At 40.5% G+C, this 20,754-nt stretch overlaps 1 protein-coding gene across 5 annotated transcripts in view; it reads right to left on the bottom strand.

The window, feature by feature from the left end:
* SLC6A6 (solute carrier family 6 member 6) overlaps nucleotides 1–11,818 on the bottom strand; it is an 89,491-nt gene extending 77,673 nt beyond the window's left edge. The window contains exons 1-2 of one of the 5 annotated variants that reach the window (XM_006132856.5): nucleotides 11,547–11,758; nucleotides 4,244–4,279 (exon numbers count right to left, since the gene is read on the bottom strand). Coding sequence is in view for 1 of the 5 variants with exons in the window: in XM_089781226.1 (XP_089637352.1) it covers nucleotides 1,530–1,668 (139 nt within the window). In the remaining 4 variants the exon portion in view is untranslated. Of the gene's footprint in view, nucleotides 1–1,529; nucleotides 4,201–4,243; nucleotides 4,280–5,786; nucleotides 7,493–11,546 lie in introns of those variants that run through there. The other 4 variants (XM_075938769.2, XM_006132857.3, XM_006132855.5 and 1 more) reach the window with 4 other exon arrangements.
* Between the last annotated feature and the right edge of the window lie 8,936 nt (nucleotides 11,819–20,754).

Genomic DNA, 20,754 nt, shown 5'->3' with positions numbered 1-20,754 from the left:
CCCAGGATAACTGCCCCTTTTGTCCCCCTGTCCTCAGTGGCCCTGTCTCCATCTGATCTGCAATCCACAAAAATGATCTGTGGACACCCATGGATATCAAGCGAATATCCACAGATTTGCAGGGGTCTAAATTACAAAATTTGCGTCCACATCCTATCTGCAATCCACAAAAGTGATCTGAGATAGCTGCCTCCACAGATGCAGATACCCGCAGATATTAAGCAGATATCTCTGGATTTGCAGGGCATCATGCAATAAGATGATATTCAGTACTAGTACATGTAAATTCCTGCATCGAGGGAGAGGAAATAAATAGAACAGCTATTAATTGAAGGGGAGCTAGCTGTGAATCTGAGAAAAATCTAAGGGTGGTCACAGACTGCAAATTAATACAGAGTCTCAGCCTGATGCTGCTGTGGACGAGAATGGGATGCCATGCTATTTTTGGATCTGTATATATAAAAAATCATATGGAAAGCTAAAGAGATAACAGTGTCATGTTAACAGAGACCTAGCACAACCATAGTGGGAATAGTATGTGCAGTGCTGGTCTCCACAGATTAGAACAGATATAGAAAATTAAAGGAAACAAAAATAAGTGCAGGAAAAGTGATCCAAGAACAGATAGAGAGATTGAAAGAACTAAATTAATACAGTCCAGAAGCTGTGAACCAAATCCAACTATAAATACTTTCAAAGTAACAATATATGTGAAAGTAAGTAATTAATCTAGCTCCCAAGATGGTAGAATGGGGAGCAGTTGGTTGAAATTAAGTAGGAGAAGTTCAGGATGGAATGTAAAGGCACTGACCCCCAAAGGAGGTAGTTCTGGTACAGAAACTGCCCACATTCAAGAACAGATTAAACAAGAATCTAGGGGAAATGATTTAGACAATGACACTCTTAAAATCCAAAGGTGCACAGTAAGCAATCTTTTTGTTTTATTTTCTTTGGTTATCAAAAAGACTGGTACTCCTATGCAGATGTATATAATAGTATGAAGCTCAATGGATTTGGCCCACTCTGCTGCTGTATCATTGGTTAAAATCCAACCCAGGTCAGTTGGTTGCCCTTTGGCTTATGTAAAATGAGTTTGGTGAATTCCTGGAAGAACAAGTGTCCTCATTCCAAAAACCACCATCCCAACTGGCAGATTTATGGGCAGTTTCAGCATTGAGCACAAAGGTGGAAAGGGCATGGAGTCTGAATTACCATTATGTTTTTTAACACAAGGTGATCCTTCCAGCTCTGAGTTAAGAGACATTAGTAGAAAAATGAGAAGTGGAATTTTACATGATTGCTGCTTGTATTGTACCCTCTCTGTGGCTCCGCTGAGAACCAATAACGCCAATATATCAACTTTCAGGAACACTAAAATACACAATACTTTAAAAAAGGGGAGGGGCGGCCCACTGTTAACAAGTCCTAGAATTTTCAATGACAAATGGGAACACACACATGAGGCATATAAATCCATGTATCATCATGGCCCCCACCCTTTACAAATATCCCATCCCAACTGCACTCACCAGTCGGGACTTCTGTCCCCTCCTCACTGTAGATGGGCAGTGGTGATTCCTCCATAGGGTGAGGCACTGATGGAAAGTAATGAATTGTGGTAGAATTTGTCGCAAAGTGACAATCACAAGATGGTCCCTTTATTACCATTATAATACAAATGTCTGGCTACTCTCACAAGGAGTCCTTTTTCAAAAAGTCACATGGCAAGGATGTCCCCTGCAAATATTTCACGTGTCTGCAGACACAATCCTGATGAAGACTTCACATACATCCTCTGAGACTTCACATACATCAATGAGTTCCTCCATCTGAAGTCTGAAATCCCTGGTCTTAATTTCCACTCGAAAATTCACATTCAGGGAGGATTATTAGCTTCTGAAAGTTTAACATGACCAAAGAGGTCTCGTTTTGGTCATTCATAGTCGATGGGGTTAATCCCAAACTGGAAATTCCTATCCGTAGAAGTTTAGACCCTTCTGAAAATTTCATAGTTCCAACACTTGATAATATTCTGATTAGTCACATTCCGGGAGTTTAACTCTCTTTTGAGAATGCATACTACTGAAGAAGTCAAGGAGAGCCAAGACACTGAGGCACATACAGAGATAGGTCATAGACATCAAATCTGAGTCATGATATTTCGTGCAGAGAACCAGGAGAGAGAGGCTCTGGTGCTCAAAGCTTAATGACACAGCAGGTGGTAAAACGCTGTACTGTATATGGGCTCTAGGCCATACATTTTGTATTACTGATCCATTTTATGGAATATATTCCAGTTACAAGGCTTTAAATTATCCAGATATTCAGCTTTATGGTACTAAATCTAGATCTTTGGATCTGCGTTCCAGTGGGCTCCAGATTCTAGTGTACATCAGGACACCATATCATGATGTCTTTAGGTTTCTTTTTCTATTTAAAGCGTCTTCCTTTAAAGATGTTTTTGGTTACCCTCTGGTGATTCATCTTTAAAAAACTGGAGGAGCTATGTCCTTTGAACTCTGTTTAAGAGGTTTGAATTTTCTATATTAGGTTCCCATGTTGAAAAATGTGAGTAATATGATTCCTGGAATTTTTCTATTCCTATTGTCTTTTTAAAAAATAGTGCCGTAGCTTCTCAAAGATGTAAGAGCTCCCTCAGTCTCAATTTTAGCAACCCAGTGTAAAGGACAATTCCTTTCAATTGCTGGTGTGTTTTTTTCATTTATTATACACGTGCTCGTCTCATTTAAAAAGCTTATCCTTAATTGATTGCCTTATATATTTCCATAAAACCAGCCAAATGACTGTTCTTTCATGATTCAAAATACAAAATAAAAGTATTATAACATATAGCCAGAGAGAGAGAGTTTTGACTAACAATGGACCACGTGATTGTGTCTTGCTAGGTTCAAAGAGGCTCCAATCTCTGCCTACACCTAAACCCTCTAATTTAAATGCAAAATAAAGGGTAGAGTAAGAGAGAAACACAGCTGAATACAGTTGACTACATAACTACCATACTAGGCAGGGAAATAATGGTTACAAGTGCGCACTGCACAAGCTCCTTTTATCTAGAAGCGGAACTAACATTCCAGCCCAATAACACCAAAAAAACCCTACACATTTGACACCACACAACGTTTTGCTACATATTAGCCAGTAGTTGCTATTTGAGTCTAATCTAGTGCCATAATTCAGAGATGTATGTTATTTCCTGGAGACAAAAAAGTTGATTTATGAGAAATGCATGCTTCAAAGTTATACAAAGGTTCTGCATTGCAATTAATGCAGTCATTTCCCTCATTAAGGATAATTTTGCACTAAGACAATAATGGCCTTAATCTATACTCTTTGAAATATTTTCTTGTCTTTACTTACTGGAAAAAGATACTGGAGCAGAACTTACTTGACTGCTCAAAATGTTAAAATCAGAGATCTGCAAGCAAAACCAGTTGCTCAGCGATGTGTAAAACTGTTGAATTCCATGATGTGTGGTTTATGTATTCTTTGCAGTCCTGTACAAGATTCATCAACCTAACCTAGACTGAGCATTTATTCTGGAGGCAAATGTATTCACAAAACATTTGCAACAATATTCATCAATGTTTGGTGTTATTTACTCTCATTTCAGAGGGTCTATAGGTTGTAGAAAAGGCCTAAAATATGTATTTGCTACAAAAGAGGCCACATGCATAAACAAACAAACAAAAAAACTTTACAGACACAACTTGGATTTTATAGAAGAATCCAAGAGAGAAAAGCTTTTTCTAGCATTCAACTGGGAGTTAGGACTCCTGAGTGCTAAGCTGAGCTCTGACACTGACTCCTTCTTTGACCTTGGCCAAGTCACTTAGGGCTTGATCCAAAGTCCATTGAAGTCAATGAAAGTGTTTCCAACAAGTTCAATGTGCTTTGGCAGAGACCTTCAGCCTGTATGTATCTGTTAGTCCTCTTATGTAAAGTGACACATCACAACATACTTCACAGGAGTGGTGTGCTCACCAATGTCTGTAAAGTGCTTTGTAATAGTGCCTACATACTATTGTGATGTGCACAACAGAACTCCATATGCAGATTTGAGATAACAGGCATTAGATATTGTTATTGTGTAACAGCCATTTATTTTTACATGCTCTTTGCTCAGTGGTTTCTATGACCAGATGGTAAGTGTTCAGTAATTGAACATTTTGATAATTTTTATAATCCTTTTGTAATTTCATAAATGAGCATAAACAACACTTACATGAAGAAGAGTCTCTCCTGAATGGATTGTCTCTTCCTTTTTCAAGAGGGGATAAAAAGAAACAGAAAAGAAAACAAAGAAAAAGCAAATAAATAAACATACATAAACAAAATAAAATAAAATGAGGAGGGGAGGAGTCCATAATGATACTAAGATACATTTGATTCAAACATCATCACACAGATGATGTCCAATAAGTAATAAAGATAACTATAGAAGTTTTTTGAAGTACATCATGACACTGAAAATAAAAACACAAAAATAGACCGTTTTTCATCTGTCACCTCACAACAATTTTTTAACATAAATTATTGCAGAAATTTTGACTGGATATGTCGTAAGAGCAAGTCAATTACACTATACTGTGTCTTAGGGATAATACAACTCCAAGGCCATTTTATGTGGATCAAAGTAAGAAGACTTTTTTAATTACTTCCTAAAATCTTCATAGATGGCCACATTCATCTGAATGTGATGACTTCCCCTGAAATGGCTAGGAACCCACAACAACAAACACAATGGAGCTGTTATGACAGAACAAGCCTTCATTCCAACAAATGATTTTGTATAACTCATGCCTCGGGTCATTCCCCTATCTGTCTCCAGTATAAACAAGGCTTGTGTATACCTGAAAGTTAATTTGGATTCACAAAGGATGTGAATTTAAAGCACAATAACTATTCTTAAACAACTTCAAGTGTGGACACTCTAATACTGGAATAAGTCCCATGTGTAGACAAGCTCTAAAAGCTTGTGTACTGGTCACTAGGGCTGCACATGAGTGAAAAAGTGCACATTCTTCCTGCCAGCCCAGTTAGCAGTCATTTTGTATGCTCATTGGGTTGGGAAAACTAAGGAGATTCTCTTTTGGTCTACACTAGGGAGTTATTTCAAAACAAGGGAAACATCCACACTAACAAACCCGTTGTTATTTTTAAATCTGTACCACTGCTTCCCTTGGGGAATAAGCTTATTTTGAAATCATTATTTTGGGAGTTATTATTTTGAATTTAGCTCCTTCAAAATAATTTCCTAGTGTAGACATGCCCTTGCTAATATACATATAGTCCCTCTGAAAGACAAAATCCACATAAATGCAACGGTCGCTATAGAACAGGGCTGGGCAACATGCGACCAGGGGCCAGATCCGACCCACCAAACACTTTGATCTGGCCCATGAATTTCATCTGGCCACTTTCTATTTACATCCTGCTGCCTGTGCTACCAAATTTCCGGATGGTGGTTCAGGCAGCAGAATCCTATTTAATTGGCTCACAGCTCCCCATTGCGGCATTATCCTGGCAGGGGCCGGAGCTGTGAGCCCTTTAAATAGCCCCAGCAACTCCAGGCAACTGCCAGGCAACACAGTAGCAGGTCTGGGAGCCACAAACCCTTTACTGTGTTTTAATTCCAAGCCTTCGTCTCCAGACAACTCTGGGTGGGGGCTAGTCCCTGCCCTTCCACTCCTTTCGAGAGGTGGAGCTGGCCTGTGACCACATACCAAAATTCATTAAGTGACCTCCATGCCAAAATTATTGCTTACCTCTGCTACAGAAGAAGCCAAACCCCTTCTTCCCACCCTGCTTCTCTCTCTCAGAAGCTCAGATCTGAGGTAAATAACACTGGTAAATGTTGACCCTCCAATGGCAGTCATCATACTTATATTTGGAAATAAGTTAATGGATAACTTTATTACACTTTTACTATCAAACTTCTATTGGAGTAATTTACTCTTATATCAACCACAGTATAAGTTTAGCAATAATGGCCAGAGTTTAGCATGTACACTCTTGTCTTTGAATTGATAAAAATGCTTTGGCTCAGATACTTAGCAGGTGTAAAGTGCTACATAGTTCTGTCTTTTGTTTCAACTCAATCAGTGGAACTGATTTACACTAGACTAGCTTTTGGTTTACCTATCACAACCAAATCGCAACCTATTGCACTTGTGGGGGGAAATTCAGTTAACATAGAAATGACAACTTGATACTCTGACTTTCCTTCCAAACTACTGGGGAATCATTCCTGTAAACAGACTATTCTAACTGCCTCTGGAGTCAGTGGGAATTCTTTTTTTTCTTTTGAGTGCTTAAAAGAGGGGACCATGCGATTACTTTTTAAAAGCCTTTTATAGCATAAGTGTGGTTTAGTGCATTTGATTTTGTTCCACCACTATCTCCCAGTGTAATGTATTCAAAACTGCCATTCTAAAGCATCTACAGTTGATTAGGACAATGAATCAGATCAGACTACAGTACTTTTAAAAAGATGTAACTTCTCCAGTTTTCACATCCAGCTTTAGTTGTTGCATGTTTCTAACTGAACTGCTTGAATTTACAAGAAACAGGAGATTAGGGGTTGTCCACACTGCTACTTTACTGCAGTGTAACTTTCTGGCTCAAGGATGTGAAAAAATACCCCCCGCTCTGAGCAAGTTATAACTCTGTAATGCACCAGTATAAATAGGTTCCCTGTTAGCTATTCCCTCTTGGAGGTGGTTTACCTAATAGTGTTGAGAGAGCTCTCTCCCAGCACTGCTGCCAGGACCATACTGCGACATTAAAATATTAAGTGTTCTTAAGAAAGCAAAGTAATCTTTATAGAGTCATTTGTCTACATTTTAAAATCACCAAAGAACACGGCACAACTGTATAATGCCAGTTTGGTATTGGTTCATGTGTCTCATGTCAGGACAGAGGTGCACTGGCAGACTGGGAAGGGAACAGGCAGTGCTAAAAATGAGAACTTGAGGAGCATTGGTAGAGGGATGTAATAAGGAGTTTGAATTGACTAAAAGCAGGACCTGGCACTACACTGTTACAAATTCTTCGTTTCGCCAAATCTACCCGGTTAGCAGAAACAGACAAAGGCTGTTCTGGTGCGCTTGTGGAAATCACAGACACAGGACAAGGCTCAGAGACTAATTATTTTATACATCTAAACTTAAAAATTAAATGATGGTGACTATGTAGTTTTTCCAAAAATGGGAAATCAACTAGGACCTTTAAGGAAAACAGTAGACCAAGGCATAGAGTAGATCCAAATGAGTAAAATATATGACATCAAAGTGTTTGTTACTGAATCTTCACTTCCTTGGGACAACAAAATCATGTGATACTCAACATGTGCACTTGTACTTCTCTTTTCTGATGGACATTGATTTATTTTAATATCTATATCTATATACTACAATATCTCAGTCAAAAGAGCCAATATTGAGAATCTACTATTAGTGCAGAATACTGTAGAGTATTTTAATACTGGAAATAGAGGGCTTTCCAAGGCAATATTAGGGCTGACAGCGTTATTATTTGCAATGGACAGAAAGAGCTTTAGCAATGAAATTGACTTTAACCTACATTCTGTATGCACAATTTCCTCTCAATAAATATAATCAGATATTCATTTCCTTTACCGCCCTCATTTTTTTAAAGAAGATATTGTCAGATTCAATAGAATGAGAAAATAATTCATCTTTTCTCCCCAAAAGATTATGGTACATGTAATAACACTGTAGGGTAAATATAGAGAAAGAAAGATTTAGAAGACTGAAGAATTATAGTGTTATGCTCTGAGGAGGGAAAGCTTAATAACATAAAATGTGATTGGGATTTAAACAGTCCTATTATTGTACTAAATTGAAAATTCAGGATGCTTCAGTAAAGTGAAAAGACATGTGGTTTACTTTAAATTCAGTTCAATGTGCAATGATGGCTTGGTTTTCCTTTAAGTTTTATACTTCTCTGCCCCGTAATCTATACTCTCAATTGGCTCTATTGGGGGATTTTGGGTGCAAAATGCAGATTAGACATTCAATGCAGAGTCAAGTAGGAACAGCCAAGTTACAAAGACACACAATGGAACAACTCCTACTAATGAAAGTGCAGGTAGCACAAAACAATTAGGCTATGAGGGAGTATAGCTTCAAAGTATTATATGGGGTTTTCTCACTGCATTATAATCCATGGAGCTTGTTCAGTTAAAAGCCTCTTTAGAAATGTATCCCCAAGTGGAAAGGCAGCTTTAAGTGTGAATCACAAGGACGTAAATCTGTACTGGTATTCAGATTACAAATCAAGCAATTAATCCTTGGAATTCTCCCCCGTTTTACTTATGAAACAAGTCACTCTGCAGAATCCTACTGAAGCAATCCAATTCTGGCAGACAAGACTTCTCAAACATCAGGTACAAATAGTAATCTATTCTAAGATTCCTTTGTATTTTTCAACAGCAGCATTGCTCCTCTTGTTCACGCATGATTTCAGACATCTTTGAGACCTGTTCTTACCTCAGCTCATGTGTTATGCCATTTAAAACAAAAACCAAAAAACCCTCAAACCACCCAAAAATAAAAATGCTGCCAACTAAACTTGAAGGGCCAAATTCTGCCCTTCATTTTTCTTAGTGTACATTAACATCGTCAGAATTATACTAGATTTACATCAGGATCTGGCTTGATATCCCTAAAACCAAAGATGGCAATTTTTAGAAAAGCATTTCTCCCCATCTGTCCATCTCCTTAATGCCCAGAGATTGATTTCTGCTGCCTGGGTTTACTGCTCTAGTCTTTACATAGTGCCACAGCAGGTAGCCAGAGGATTTTGAAATCAGTTGTCCAACACTACACACTGAAAAATGCAGATTGATAAATAGTAAACAGACATTTTAAGTTTTAAAAGGAAATCCCTTGCCTTTCCATTCTCTGCCCATCTTTATTACAGTGATACTCAGACGTCAGTGTTTCACTAGTCAAATTAGCAAACAATATACCTGAAAGTGCCACAAATAACAATTGGGTTATAAATAAAATCATATAGCGTTTTAATACCATGTGCTCGTAAGAAGCTAGGGGGAACACATAAAAGAGCCATTTGCAGCTTGTGAACCCCAGTCTGAATTTCACTCATACATTAAGTTTGTCTGCTCGCCATTCCCTGCCCTCTAATGGCTGGAATGTCATAGTGCAGTCGTCTTGCAAAGAGACTGAGAAACAATGTCACCCTCTGATGGCCGCAGCCTAAACCCATAAGAAAGAGAAGGTGGAAGAGAATGCAAGAAATGAAAAAAGTAGTTAAGGTGAGCTGGAGAGACAGGAGAAGAGAAAGGGAGGGGGAGGAAAGAACAAAAAGGTAGATAAAAGATGGAAGTGAGAGAGGGACTATCTCTGAATGATTCACAAGTACTAGCTAACATTTACTCACACTTGTTTACTAAAACAAAAAACAGGACTATGTAGCACTTTAAAGACTAACAAGATGGTTTATTAGGTGATGAGCTTTCGTGGGCCAGACCCACTTCCTCATCACCTAATAAACCATCTTGTTAGTCTTTAAAATGCTACATAGTCCTGTTTTTTGTTTCAGCTACACCAGACTAACACGGCTACATTTCTGTCACTTGTTTACTAAAGGTATTCTTCCTCCAGACACATACAATTCATCCTAAATTTGTGCTCTGATATAGAGGCAAATGGCATTATTAGTATGGTACTAAAATCTCCTTCTCTCACCACAACCATACTATACTTCTGTAAAAGGAAATGATCTTCAACCAACTTCAATGATCTTCCATAATACTTCTTTGGAAAAAAACAAGGCCAAAAAAAGTTGGATAATTTTGTTTGATTCCAAATCCATATGCCAAGACTGTAAAAGTTTTGTTCAAAGTCTCTCTCCTCAACTTTCCACACCACCAAGTTACATTGGGTTGATTTCCTTACAAATCTACATCCATCGAATTTAAACTGGTAGCAACTATCATCCAAGTACCAAATTATCCATACAACTAACTCTGTGTCTCCTGAACAATACCGCTACACTTCTTGTTGGTCCAACACTTGAAACATTTTGACATAGAAGTAAAAAGACACAGTGGTTACCAAAATAGCACTATAAACACAACCAGCTCTTCTTGGTACATTTTCTTAATGCCTTTCCCAATACGGTTAAAAAATGGGACCTAATAACAACAAAAAAACCCTCTCTCCACCTTGGAATGAATTGTACTGAAATACAAGAATCTTTTATATGTGTGGTTGTGTTTCTTCAAACTTGTTTCTTGGACCTCTGTTTCCCCACTCATATTTTCATTTGTTATTTAAAGAATCACAAAAAAGAGAGAAGGAACAAGAGATCAGCATGTGTAGGTGCAAGAATTATGTCATTTTGAAGAAAAAAAATTATCAAAAGAAAAATACATTTTTCGGCTATACCAAATGAGGAAGTATAAAGCAGTGAATATATTCTGAATTCTCCATCTTTTTATGCATGTTTTATATTCTTGTATGAATGCACATTAACTCCCACATACACCCTCATGTTCTTTGAAAACTTAGAGCTGTCTCCAAAGTCTGTCTTTTGTTGCGTTGTTTGTTACATTATCATACACCACTGAATATTCATCACCTTAAACTCAGTAGGCTATATTCCCATCCAATTCACACGGATGTGAATCCGAAATTACTTTTTTGACACGAAGGTAACTGAAATCAGAATCGTGACCCACCGAGTTATGACATTTTTGGAAACTTTAATTGCCTCTGAAGAAAAGAATGTCAGATCCCAATCAGATCTACTGGTAAGTAGCAGCAGCAGCTGCAGCAGCCCTGCACTGTACTGGTCTTTCAATTGGACCAGGCTGGAGGTTTGCATACAACCTTCAAAAAAAGCTTGTATTTTAACAGCAGCAGAAGGAACGGAAAAAAGAAGAAATGTATTTTTAAAACACTGGAGAGCTGCCAAGCAAGTGGTTAATTTCTCTCTGCAAACTGTTATCTGAAAAAAAAAAGTTAACACAAGGTGGTGGAGCACGTACAGAGGACATGATGGAAATAACTGCTCGAGAAACCACACGGCAGCCTAGATAGCAATTTAAGTACAAGTAGGGGGGTGTTTTGTTTTTTAACTGGGACTTGCAAAGAAACAGTCCTACTGGTCTGAGCCCCCTAACTGCAACAAAACAACTCGCTGTAACAGACCTAACAAAGGCTACGGCAAAAATTAGGGGCTGGGGAGGGAAACAGACTCTGAACAGAGATGAAACATTTGCAGCGTTCATCCACCAATGCAACATCCCCCCCACGCACACACTTCCTTCCGAGCGTCCTTTCTTTGCCGACTCCATGAAGCAGCCCCAGAGAAGCAGCAACGCGTCCTCCCCTCAGCCCCTCTCGCGCCTAGCAGCGCTTCCTCGCTGCCTCCCCTCGGCCGCCTGACAGCTCCTTTGTTCCTTCGGCAGCGCCCAGAACGCGAAGCGTCTCCTTCTCCGGCAGACAATGGGGCGAGAGGGGCGCGCGCTCCCTTACCTGCGGCGGGCTCAGGTGGCTGGCCAGGGCGCTAGGGGCGTCCGTGCTGTGCGTCCTGGGGAAAGGGGCCGCCCGACTAGCCGGGCTGCGGGGGAAGAAAGGGTAATTTATAAGCGCTTTCTTCCTGACCTCTCGTCTCCGTTGTCTAATGAGGGAGCGTCGAGCATCACCCATCCTGCTGAGTGGAAAAACACCGGCTCTGCCTCTTCTTTGGTGGAGGGGCGGGGGTGCGCGAGGAAGGGGTGTGGGGAGGAGGGGCCACGCTTTCAGACATGCAGCCGGGGAGCCTGGGCTGGCAGGCAGCCTGCTCAGCTCCGGGGAGGGGCCGCCAGGCGGCCAGCGGGGCCGGGGGCAGGGAGGAGGAGGAAGGGGGGACAGCTGCGGCTGGGAGAGGCCAGCAGCTGAGCTCTGCGAAAGGGAAAGTGGAAGCTCCCCCCGCTGCTGGGACAGCCCGGTCCCTCGCGGCTCCACCGCTGGAGTCACTCTGGATTGACACCGATGTCGGGGAGAGCCGCGCGCGGCACAGACAGCAGCACCAGGTGCCCCGCGCAGGCCACCGAGGACAAGTGGCACAGCGTTCCTCATGCAAGCCCGCATCCCGCCTCCCGGGCCTGTGCGCATCCAGGCGAGGGGGGAGGTGGAGGGAGCGGGACCCTGGAACAACAGGATGGAAACGGGCCACAAGGGAGCAGGAAGCCGGATTGTTTGTGTCAAAACCCTCAAGACAGCTGGCTGTCCAGCCTCCTTTTGAAAACCTCCAGTGAAGGAGTTTCCAGGATCCACCTGGGCAGTCTGCTCCCTTGTCCTACTGGTCTTACAGTTAAGAAATTTGTCCTGGGATTTTTATCTAAATCTGCTGAGCTGTGGGCACTGCTTCACCTTCTTGCCCTGCATGGCATCATGTGTGGTGGTTCAGGGTGTTGCTTGTGAAATATATGACAAGAAGCGCTTTGTCTGCAGTTCTGAGCTGCCCTGGGTCCACAGTGCCTTCCCCTGTGTGTGTGTGTTCAAACAGTTGTCTCCTCTAGTGTGTGTGGAGGGGGGTTCTGGGGGGGGGGTGTCAAATGGTTGTCTTCTCTGTTTTGTATGTGTGTATGTTTTCAAACAGTTGTCTTCTCTGCTACTAAATGACTGTCCTGGGACCAGGACAACAGTAACTGGAAAAAAATCAAGTTCTACCTTTCACCTACCATAAACCCCAACACACCTGTACTCAAAGCCCTCACTTATTTGAAATTCTGACTGCATTTACTTAGTTTGGCCGAGGCTGAGGTTTTAGGGATGTTTACCTCTGAGAACTATCAGTGTAGTCTCCAAACAAAAATCTCACACCCGAAAGCTCCTTACTTTCATTGGATTTCAAACAAGATTACACCCCTAAAAAAAGAGGGTGTATGGTCAAGCAAATGGAACACAAGACTCCCACTCAGGAGACCAACCAGGGTTTGTGGCTTGGGCTCCCTAGAGATAACTCCAAACATTGAGCACTCAAGCACACTCAATGTACACAACAAACATGGTACCATTTCTACTTCTGGAAAATACGGCAGGCTTATTGTCTTTGGAACTGCCTGGACATCAAGGGCTTCTCTTCACTGGACTTGTTTACATTGGTTTTCATAAATTCCTAGATTCCAAGGCTAGAAAGGACCACTGTGATCATTGCATCTGACTTCTTGGTTAACACAAGTCATAGAGCTTCATCAAAAAAAGTCCTGAGAACACAAGAATGACTGTACTGGCTCCACTTAGCAGGAACCTGTCTTTCAACAGTGGCCAATGCCAGGTGCCCCAGAGGGAATGAACAGAACTGGTAATCATCAAGTGATCCCCTGTTGCCCATTCCCAACTTCTAGCAAACAGAGGCTGGGGATACCATCCCTGCCCATCCTGGCTAAGCCTGAACTCTGTTATAGTCTTGGCCTTTACAACATCCTCTGACAAGGAGTTCTACAGGTTGATTGTGCTTTTGTTGTTGTTGTTGTTGTTGTTGTTTTAAATCTGCTGCCTATTCATTTCTTTTGGTGATCCCTAGTTCTTGTGTTATGATGGGGGTGAGTAAAATACAGTCTGCACGCCAGATCTGGACTTTTAAACATTTGGATCCAGCCCACTATGACTGTTGCTGATGTCCCATAGCTCAGCAGTGCACTCAGGCAGGCTGCCTGCCTGCCTCTTCCCTACATGCCACTCAAAGCTGCTTGGGCAAGCCTGTCTCTGCATTTAGTCCCCTTGGGAGGGGTAAGTATGTCTCTACACACTGCCCACACCCCAGCACCATTCTCATAGCTCCCATTGGCTACTTTGAGCAGTGTGTGTGGCCACAAGTGCTCCACTGTACCACCAGCTGGGAGCTGTCTACAGTAAGCACCTCCCAGTCAGAGCCGGAACCTGGCTCCCCCTCCTACATCCCATCCCACTCCTGACCCAAACTCCCTCCCAGAACCACACCCCTTCCGGTACACCAGTCTCCTGTCTGGAGATTTCTCTTGCACCCAAACTTTGTCCTAGACCCTGCACCTCCTTCATTAATATAGTAGAAAAGTGTGGCCCGTGACAATTTACCAAATTTTTGCAGTGGCTTCCCTGAGAAAATTATTGCCCACCCCTGTGTAATGAGGAATAAATATTACTTCCTTATTTACTTTCTTCACTTTTCCACTTCTTCTTATTTGTTTTACTTTTTATTTTCTATTTTAGAGCAGATCTTTTAGAAAATTCAGAAAATAATGTAGTTTTGAAGTTGATTGTTTCCCTTTAAGATTAATGATAAATATGCATGTGTATTCAAGGGAGAATAGTCTCACTGGTACATAAAAAGATAAACAGAAAGATAATTTACTTACTTTAAAATATCCATATATGTGGTTGTTGTTAAGCACTGAAATGACGAATGATTCGCTGTCTTCTTTTGCAACCATGTTCTATGTGTTCAACACTGCAGTATTGTGCATTTTTCACAGAATCAAAGTAATTAAAGACTGAAAACATTGTTTGTTCCCTTTGACCATTCCCCTGCCAAAAAAAGAATTGTTCCCTCAGTACATTCCTTAGCGCTTGCTATACACTAACAATCAAATTGTTATTCATATCATTTATTTTATATGGCATAGGTAACAACAATTACATGACTTTCCCAGACAACTCTAGTTGCTAAAGTATTTACTAAATCAACTCACTTCATTCTGGCTTTTAAAAATATCTATTTTAAGCAATTTTCCACTAATTTTAGGTAACTACCACACAATAACCCTGGCTTGAATCCTGTGATGCTGACATAAAAGTCCCATTGATTTCAGTGGAGCTGCAAGATCAGCAATACATGAATTGTTTTTGTTTTCATGTTTTTAACTAAATCAAATCAAATAAAATGGGACATAAGTCTAGTGCTACTTTTGTGTTCATAACAATACTCGGAATGTCAGTTCCTTCCCAGAATTTGATATATTCTTAAATTCTTCTTCATCATATGAATCAAATGTTCCAGGCTTGTGAACTATTAATAGACAAGACACAAGACCCCCAAGGCCAAGAGTTTCTGTAGGCATTTGCTATACAAAAAAATGTAATCTTGATTGGATTAATTTGGATGTCATTATTTCAAACAATGAACAGCTCTTGGGAGTTTTGCACATGAAAGAACTGCAGGATTAAGGGTAACATTCACATTGGCTATGTGTACACGACAAGGTTTTTGCGCAAAAACCTGCAGAGCGTCCACACCTCAAGCACGTTTTTGTGCAAGAAAATGTTCTTGCGCAAGAAGGTGTGTGTGGACGCTTAACAGGGGTTTCTTGCACAAAAAGAGCCTATCTGAAAAAGCACAGGTGCTCTAAATCAGAACTTTCTTGTGCAAGAGTGTCCATACAGTGTGGATGCTGTCTTGCGCAAAAGCACATCACTTTTGCAATGCACTTTTGAGGTATGGATGCGCTTTTGTGCAAGAAGTTTTTGTGGAAGATCTCGTCTGTAAACAGCTTCTTGTGCAAAAACCCTGCCGTATAGACAAAGCCCTCAATAAATGGCCCTGGTAACTCCCTTTCTGTATCCCTGAATTCCTGCAGTGGCTCTGTTGGGGCAAGCTTGCAGATGTGCTTTGCAGGACACTCCACGCTCCACAGAACATGGGTCTCAGCACTGACCATGCATAATCTAGCACAGCAGACACTCAGGTACCCTCAGCATGGGTGGGAAACCTTCTAGCCATCAGGGACCACTGACCCACAGAAAAATCAATCAGGTGCCACACAGGGTACATCTAGAATACAGAGCTCTTCTGGGACACCTGGAAAAGCTCTGCCGCGTCCAAAAACCGCATCCACTTTAACAAAAAAAGTTGGAAAAGTGGATGCATTTTGTCGGCATCCTTGTAAACCTCGTTTTACGAGGAAGAAAAGATGTTCTGAAAGAGGGTTTTTTTCTTGACATTTGGCCCCGTGTAGATGGGCCAAATGTCAGAAAAGCCTCTTTCGGAAGAAAAGCAGAAAAAGATACACAGGTTCGTAATTTGCATATCTTTTTCTGACTTTTCTTTGTAGTTTAGAAATAGCCACGCAAGTAAAACAAAAGCAAAACAAAACCAGAAACACATTCACCTCACCTCACTCACACTAAACTCAGAATACTGGGGCTCCGCTTGTGCTCCAGCCACTCGGGGGAGGCGCAGCTTGGAAACTTTCCAGTGGGTTAGAGCGTGAGCTTTGGCTCACCTCACTGCAGGAGGAAAGCCCCAAGACTTGTTGCAGGCCAGATCAAAGTAAGGGGGTCAGAACCATTGTACTATGATGATAAGCACAGTATAAATGACTAAGTAGACATAAATAGAACAGGGTGGTAATCCCTGGGAGGGATTTCACCTAGTAGTTAGGACAATTTGCCTATACTATGATAAAAGACATGTGGCATCGTTGTAGCTGACACGGGCCCGCTGACTTGGGCTTGCAAGTAGATGTTTGGGCCTGGACTAGAACCTGGGCTGTGGGACTCTCTCCCTTGCGCAGTATCTCAGGCTTAAATTTGAAGTGAGAGCCAGGTCCCATTGAAATCCATGGCAACACTCCCACTGACATCAAGGGGCCCAGAATTTCATCCTCAGTGTTTATTTAATGACTTACACACCACTTAACAGATGCAAAACCACCTGTATTCCCCTAGTATCACACGGATCTGAGTCCAAATCAGGTTTCTCCCATTTGCACCAGTATCAGAGATGTTTGCTTCTAACATTACAAAATTTTGCAAAGAGCAAAAGCATGAACGTTTCCAACCTTGCCCCAGGATGAGACATCAAGGCGCAGTGAGAGAGCTTGTTTCCACAACATAGTGGAAGCTTTTCTCATCTAGCAACTCTTTTTTATTTTCATGTAAACTAGAAAATCTCTAGTCTTTTTTTTTTTTTTTTTTTTTTTTTAATGTGAGAATGCACCTGGAATGGAAACCTTTTTGCAAAGCTCTTTTATAAGCTGAGGTAGCTTTTTCCTTTCTTTTTTTCATAACTGGAAATTCAAATTAACAATTTTTTAAAAATCAAGTTTTAGAGATATACAATTACCCAACCAAAATATCTTTGCTATATTAGCAACATCCATGGCTCACATTTTTACCTTCTGTGAAATGGCTTTTGAGTAGAACAGACCATAGCTTTGCGGATGTTTGCATTACATATTTGATAGAGCTCCATCCTGCTTTTGTCATTGGTACTTTATTTTCCATGAGTAAGGTGATGACATTGGCATCACAAAAAAAAATATTGTTGCTGTGGAAGCAAATCAGCCATTCCCTCTGCGTTATCATGGCTCAGATGATAGGACAGGGCAACGTACTCACACTTTGGGAGGGAAGAAATCACAGGCATCAGAGGATGAAAAGACCTACGAAGCTCTTATAGTCCTCCAACATTTTTCTAGTCATGGTTCTCCCTGACTGTGTAGGGTTGTTGCTTTTAGCTTAGCCTCTAATATTCAATATATTAGATGCCTTCCTGACCTGCAAGTAATGGGGCTCTTGTTCTGATTTTAGCAAATTTTTTTCATAGTCTAAAAGATTTCACCATTGGAAAGTTATTTCCTGGTCTAATTTTTGCTTTTCTTAGTGTTGTCTAAATATTCTTATTCCTTGTGACAACTCTCACTGAATCAGCTGACATAGTGATGACAATTGGTTATGACCTGGCTAACATTTGTTGTGTTGAGGGAATCTAACGGTGAGCCCATAACCACATTAAAACATTGGACGGGTCAGGATTTGAACCTGGTTACAGGCATGACTAGGTCCCATCTACATTACTTTAAGTCATTTTGTAACTGGATCAGAGAGCAAATATTATAGTGTAGATGAGGCCTTTGTCATACCTCTGTGTAAAAGTCCTCTGAAACTCTGTAATCATTGAACAGGTTTTAATAGCCTTTCATAGCCTTCCTAATTCCTTGTATTTCGGTCCCACAAATGTTCTTATCTTTTTTGCTGTTTTCAGTCTGTCAGTCTTGCTAGTAAGGTAGTGCTCATAGGTGAATGTAATATTCCTGGTGCCTCTGCCTTAAAACTGCTTGGATAGAGACTGTCACTTCCCCATGCTTGGTGTTATAATGGCTCTGCATTCTCAGCCCCAAAGATGGATTGTTCAGTAGGTGTTGGCAGGGATTTAGCTGAAATCACTTCGTTATTGTTACAGAGAAACAGTTTAAATAGTGAATGAACACCTGCAGATCTGTGGTATCAACAGTAATGATGATATTCTGCCTTGGTTGGCAGAATATAAGAGAAAGAATATTGGAAAAGAAACTCAAGATTAAGCAAGTCTAGAACCCTCCCTCCCCAACACATACATCTTTGCTACAGAGTAGAAAATCAAATTATCTAGAAATAATGGGTTTAGCAGGGTTATTATTAAGTATCCCAAACTTTGAATGCTTTGTTATTGTTATACAGATGGAAATCTCATTACCTCCAAAGGGAGTTTTGCCTGAAATAAGAACTGAGTAAACACTGAGTAAGAATGTCAGGATTTAACCTGGTAATTATTAATAATAACCCTTGCATATATCAGTTTAACCAAACTCCTCTAAGGAGTGCAAATTAAATTGTTTGCAGACTTCTCTTGTAACAAATTTCAGTTTCCAGTTGCCTTAGGAATAAGTTAGCTGAAAAAGAACCATTTACTATAATGTCTCCATATCAGCGTAATTTCTAACACAGCAAATCTAGTCATTCACAGAAGTTGACAGGGAAGTCTCTAGTGAAAGATAAACTAAATGTGAACAAATTTAACAGGGTTTAAAGTAATCCCGCAAACTTGTTAGTACACACATTTGTCAATGTCCACAAAAGCAGTTTTGTTAACAAATAGTTTGGACTGATTGATGAAACATTGCATCTTCTCTTTACAAGCTAGGGATTCCTTCTCTTTACAAGCTGAGGACACTTTCTACAGGGATGAACTTCAATGGACCATTCACTTTCTAAGCCCAATTGTTAACAGATTGGTAGTTGCCTCAAAAATTGAGCAATGTTTCGAAATGTTGTTTCATGTGGCCATCCAGGATCAGAAACATCTTTAGCTTTGACTAGCTGTTTGAGAAGGAGGAAGATAAATCTCCATTAAATGGTACACATGCAGCAGCCTAGCTACAGCCCTTTGTGTTGTGTTTCCACATCAGATTTAACTTGTTGCACATTGTCAGTGTGCTTTGGGAGAAAGTTATAAGAAAAAGTGATGTTGGTGTTTCTGTCCAGGGCCCACTTTCCTTGAATCAGTGCTGTCCTAGCATTGTTAGAGGGACTGTGCTGTTCTCAGAAGAGATATCATACCAGAATGTTATCCATTTGTATTCTCTTACTGATTTTGGCTATTCATATGAGTATGGGTGGTAGAACTAGTGACCCAACCATATTCCATTCCGGTAGCTTACATTCTGCCTGCTTATTTCTTTGTTGTCATTTTATTGTGATAATATATTTTTCATTTCTGCCCCTAAGACGTTGTATAGCACTTCTGTGCACAGGTAAACATATGGAAGCAGATTCTTTGTTGCATCCATAGTGGAGGTGTCTCCTATAGGGGAGTTAAGGGTGATGACAACTTCTTTTGTGCCAGCAGGGTAGTGCAAAGGGGGTACAACTGGTCTGAGAGTCTGACACCTGTTTAGTTTTACCTCAGAAGTAGCTGCATTTAAAATATGGATGACATGGTTATTATAGATGCTTTCCTTACTGCAGATGCCTAATGTGTTAATTAATGTTTGTAAAGCGTTTAAGGATTACTGAGGAGTCGGGTTGCAAAAATAATGAGATATGCACAACCTTATGGGAGATGTAACAAAAGACAGGACTATGCAGCACTTTAAAGACTAACAAGGTGGTTTATTAGCTGATGAGCTTTCATGGGCCAGATGATCAGATCAATTTGTGGAAGAAAATTGGCACGACCATATATACCAAAGGGATACAATTAAAAAAAAAGTGAACACATATAAAATTGACAAATCTGATTTTTGAAGGGGGGGAGGGGGGAAGGTTAGTGTCTGTGAGGTAATGATATTAGGGGTGATAATTGTGTATGCTTAAAACAACAAGGTTTGTATAAAAGGTATGGAAATGCACCACACTAAACAATATATTTAACTCCTGGTGTTTACGCTCTTCTAATACTCATAGACAGCTACTTGATACATTTAGCTGTCACTTTGCCAAGCTATTCTCATTTAGCTTGTTTAATCTATTTATCCTCATAAACTAATCCCTCCTGCCCTTCAATCAGTTTTTCTTGTTGCTGTTGTTCATCTTTGAATCCCCTCCAATTTGTTGTCATCTTTCTAGTACTGAGATATTCAGAGCTGAACTTAGTATTCCAGGTACACTTGTCTCTGAGCAGGTCTAAAACCTCCCTTCTTTATGCAGACCGAGACCAGTTCATTTTAGAGCTCTCTTGAAGACAGCAAAATGAGGTTAAGGAAGATTTCTCCATTATTGCTTGTTTTCCCCCAGTGTTCTGGATGGACTTCAAGTAACTTCTTATCATAGATCTAGAAGACAATGAACAAATGCATAGAAACCTTCTCCAAGTATGTGGATGTAAGTGGTGTTATGCCAAGAACATCATTACCAGTTCCTAGCAACTAATCCAGAATTTATGCCATAACTTTTATACATACTGTGGATACTCAACCATAGGCTAATAGTCTCCTCCCATTCACATATAGCCTGTTCTTAA

The sequence above is a fragment of the Pelodiscus sinensis genome, chromosome 11 (assembly GCF_052426305.1).
Source record: "Pelodiscus sinensis isolate ZL-2025 chromosome 11, ASM5242630v1, whole genome shotgun sequence".
NCBI classification, from domain to species: Eukaryota; Metazoa; Chordata; order Testudines; family Trionychidae; genus Pelodiscus; species Pelodiscus sinensis.
The sequence above is the reverse complement of the archived record's forward strand: the minus strand, read 5'-3'. Positions and strand labels throughout refer to the sequence as shown.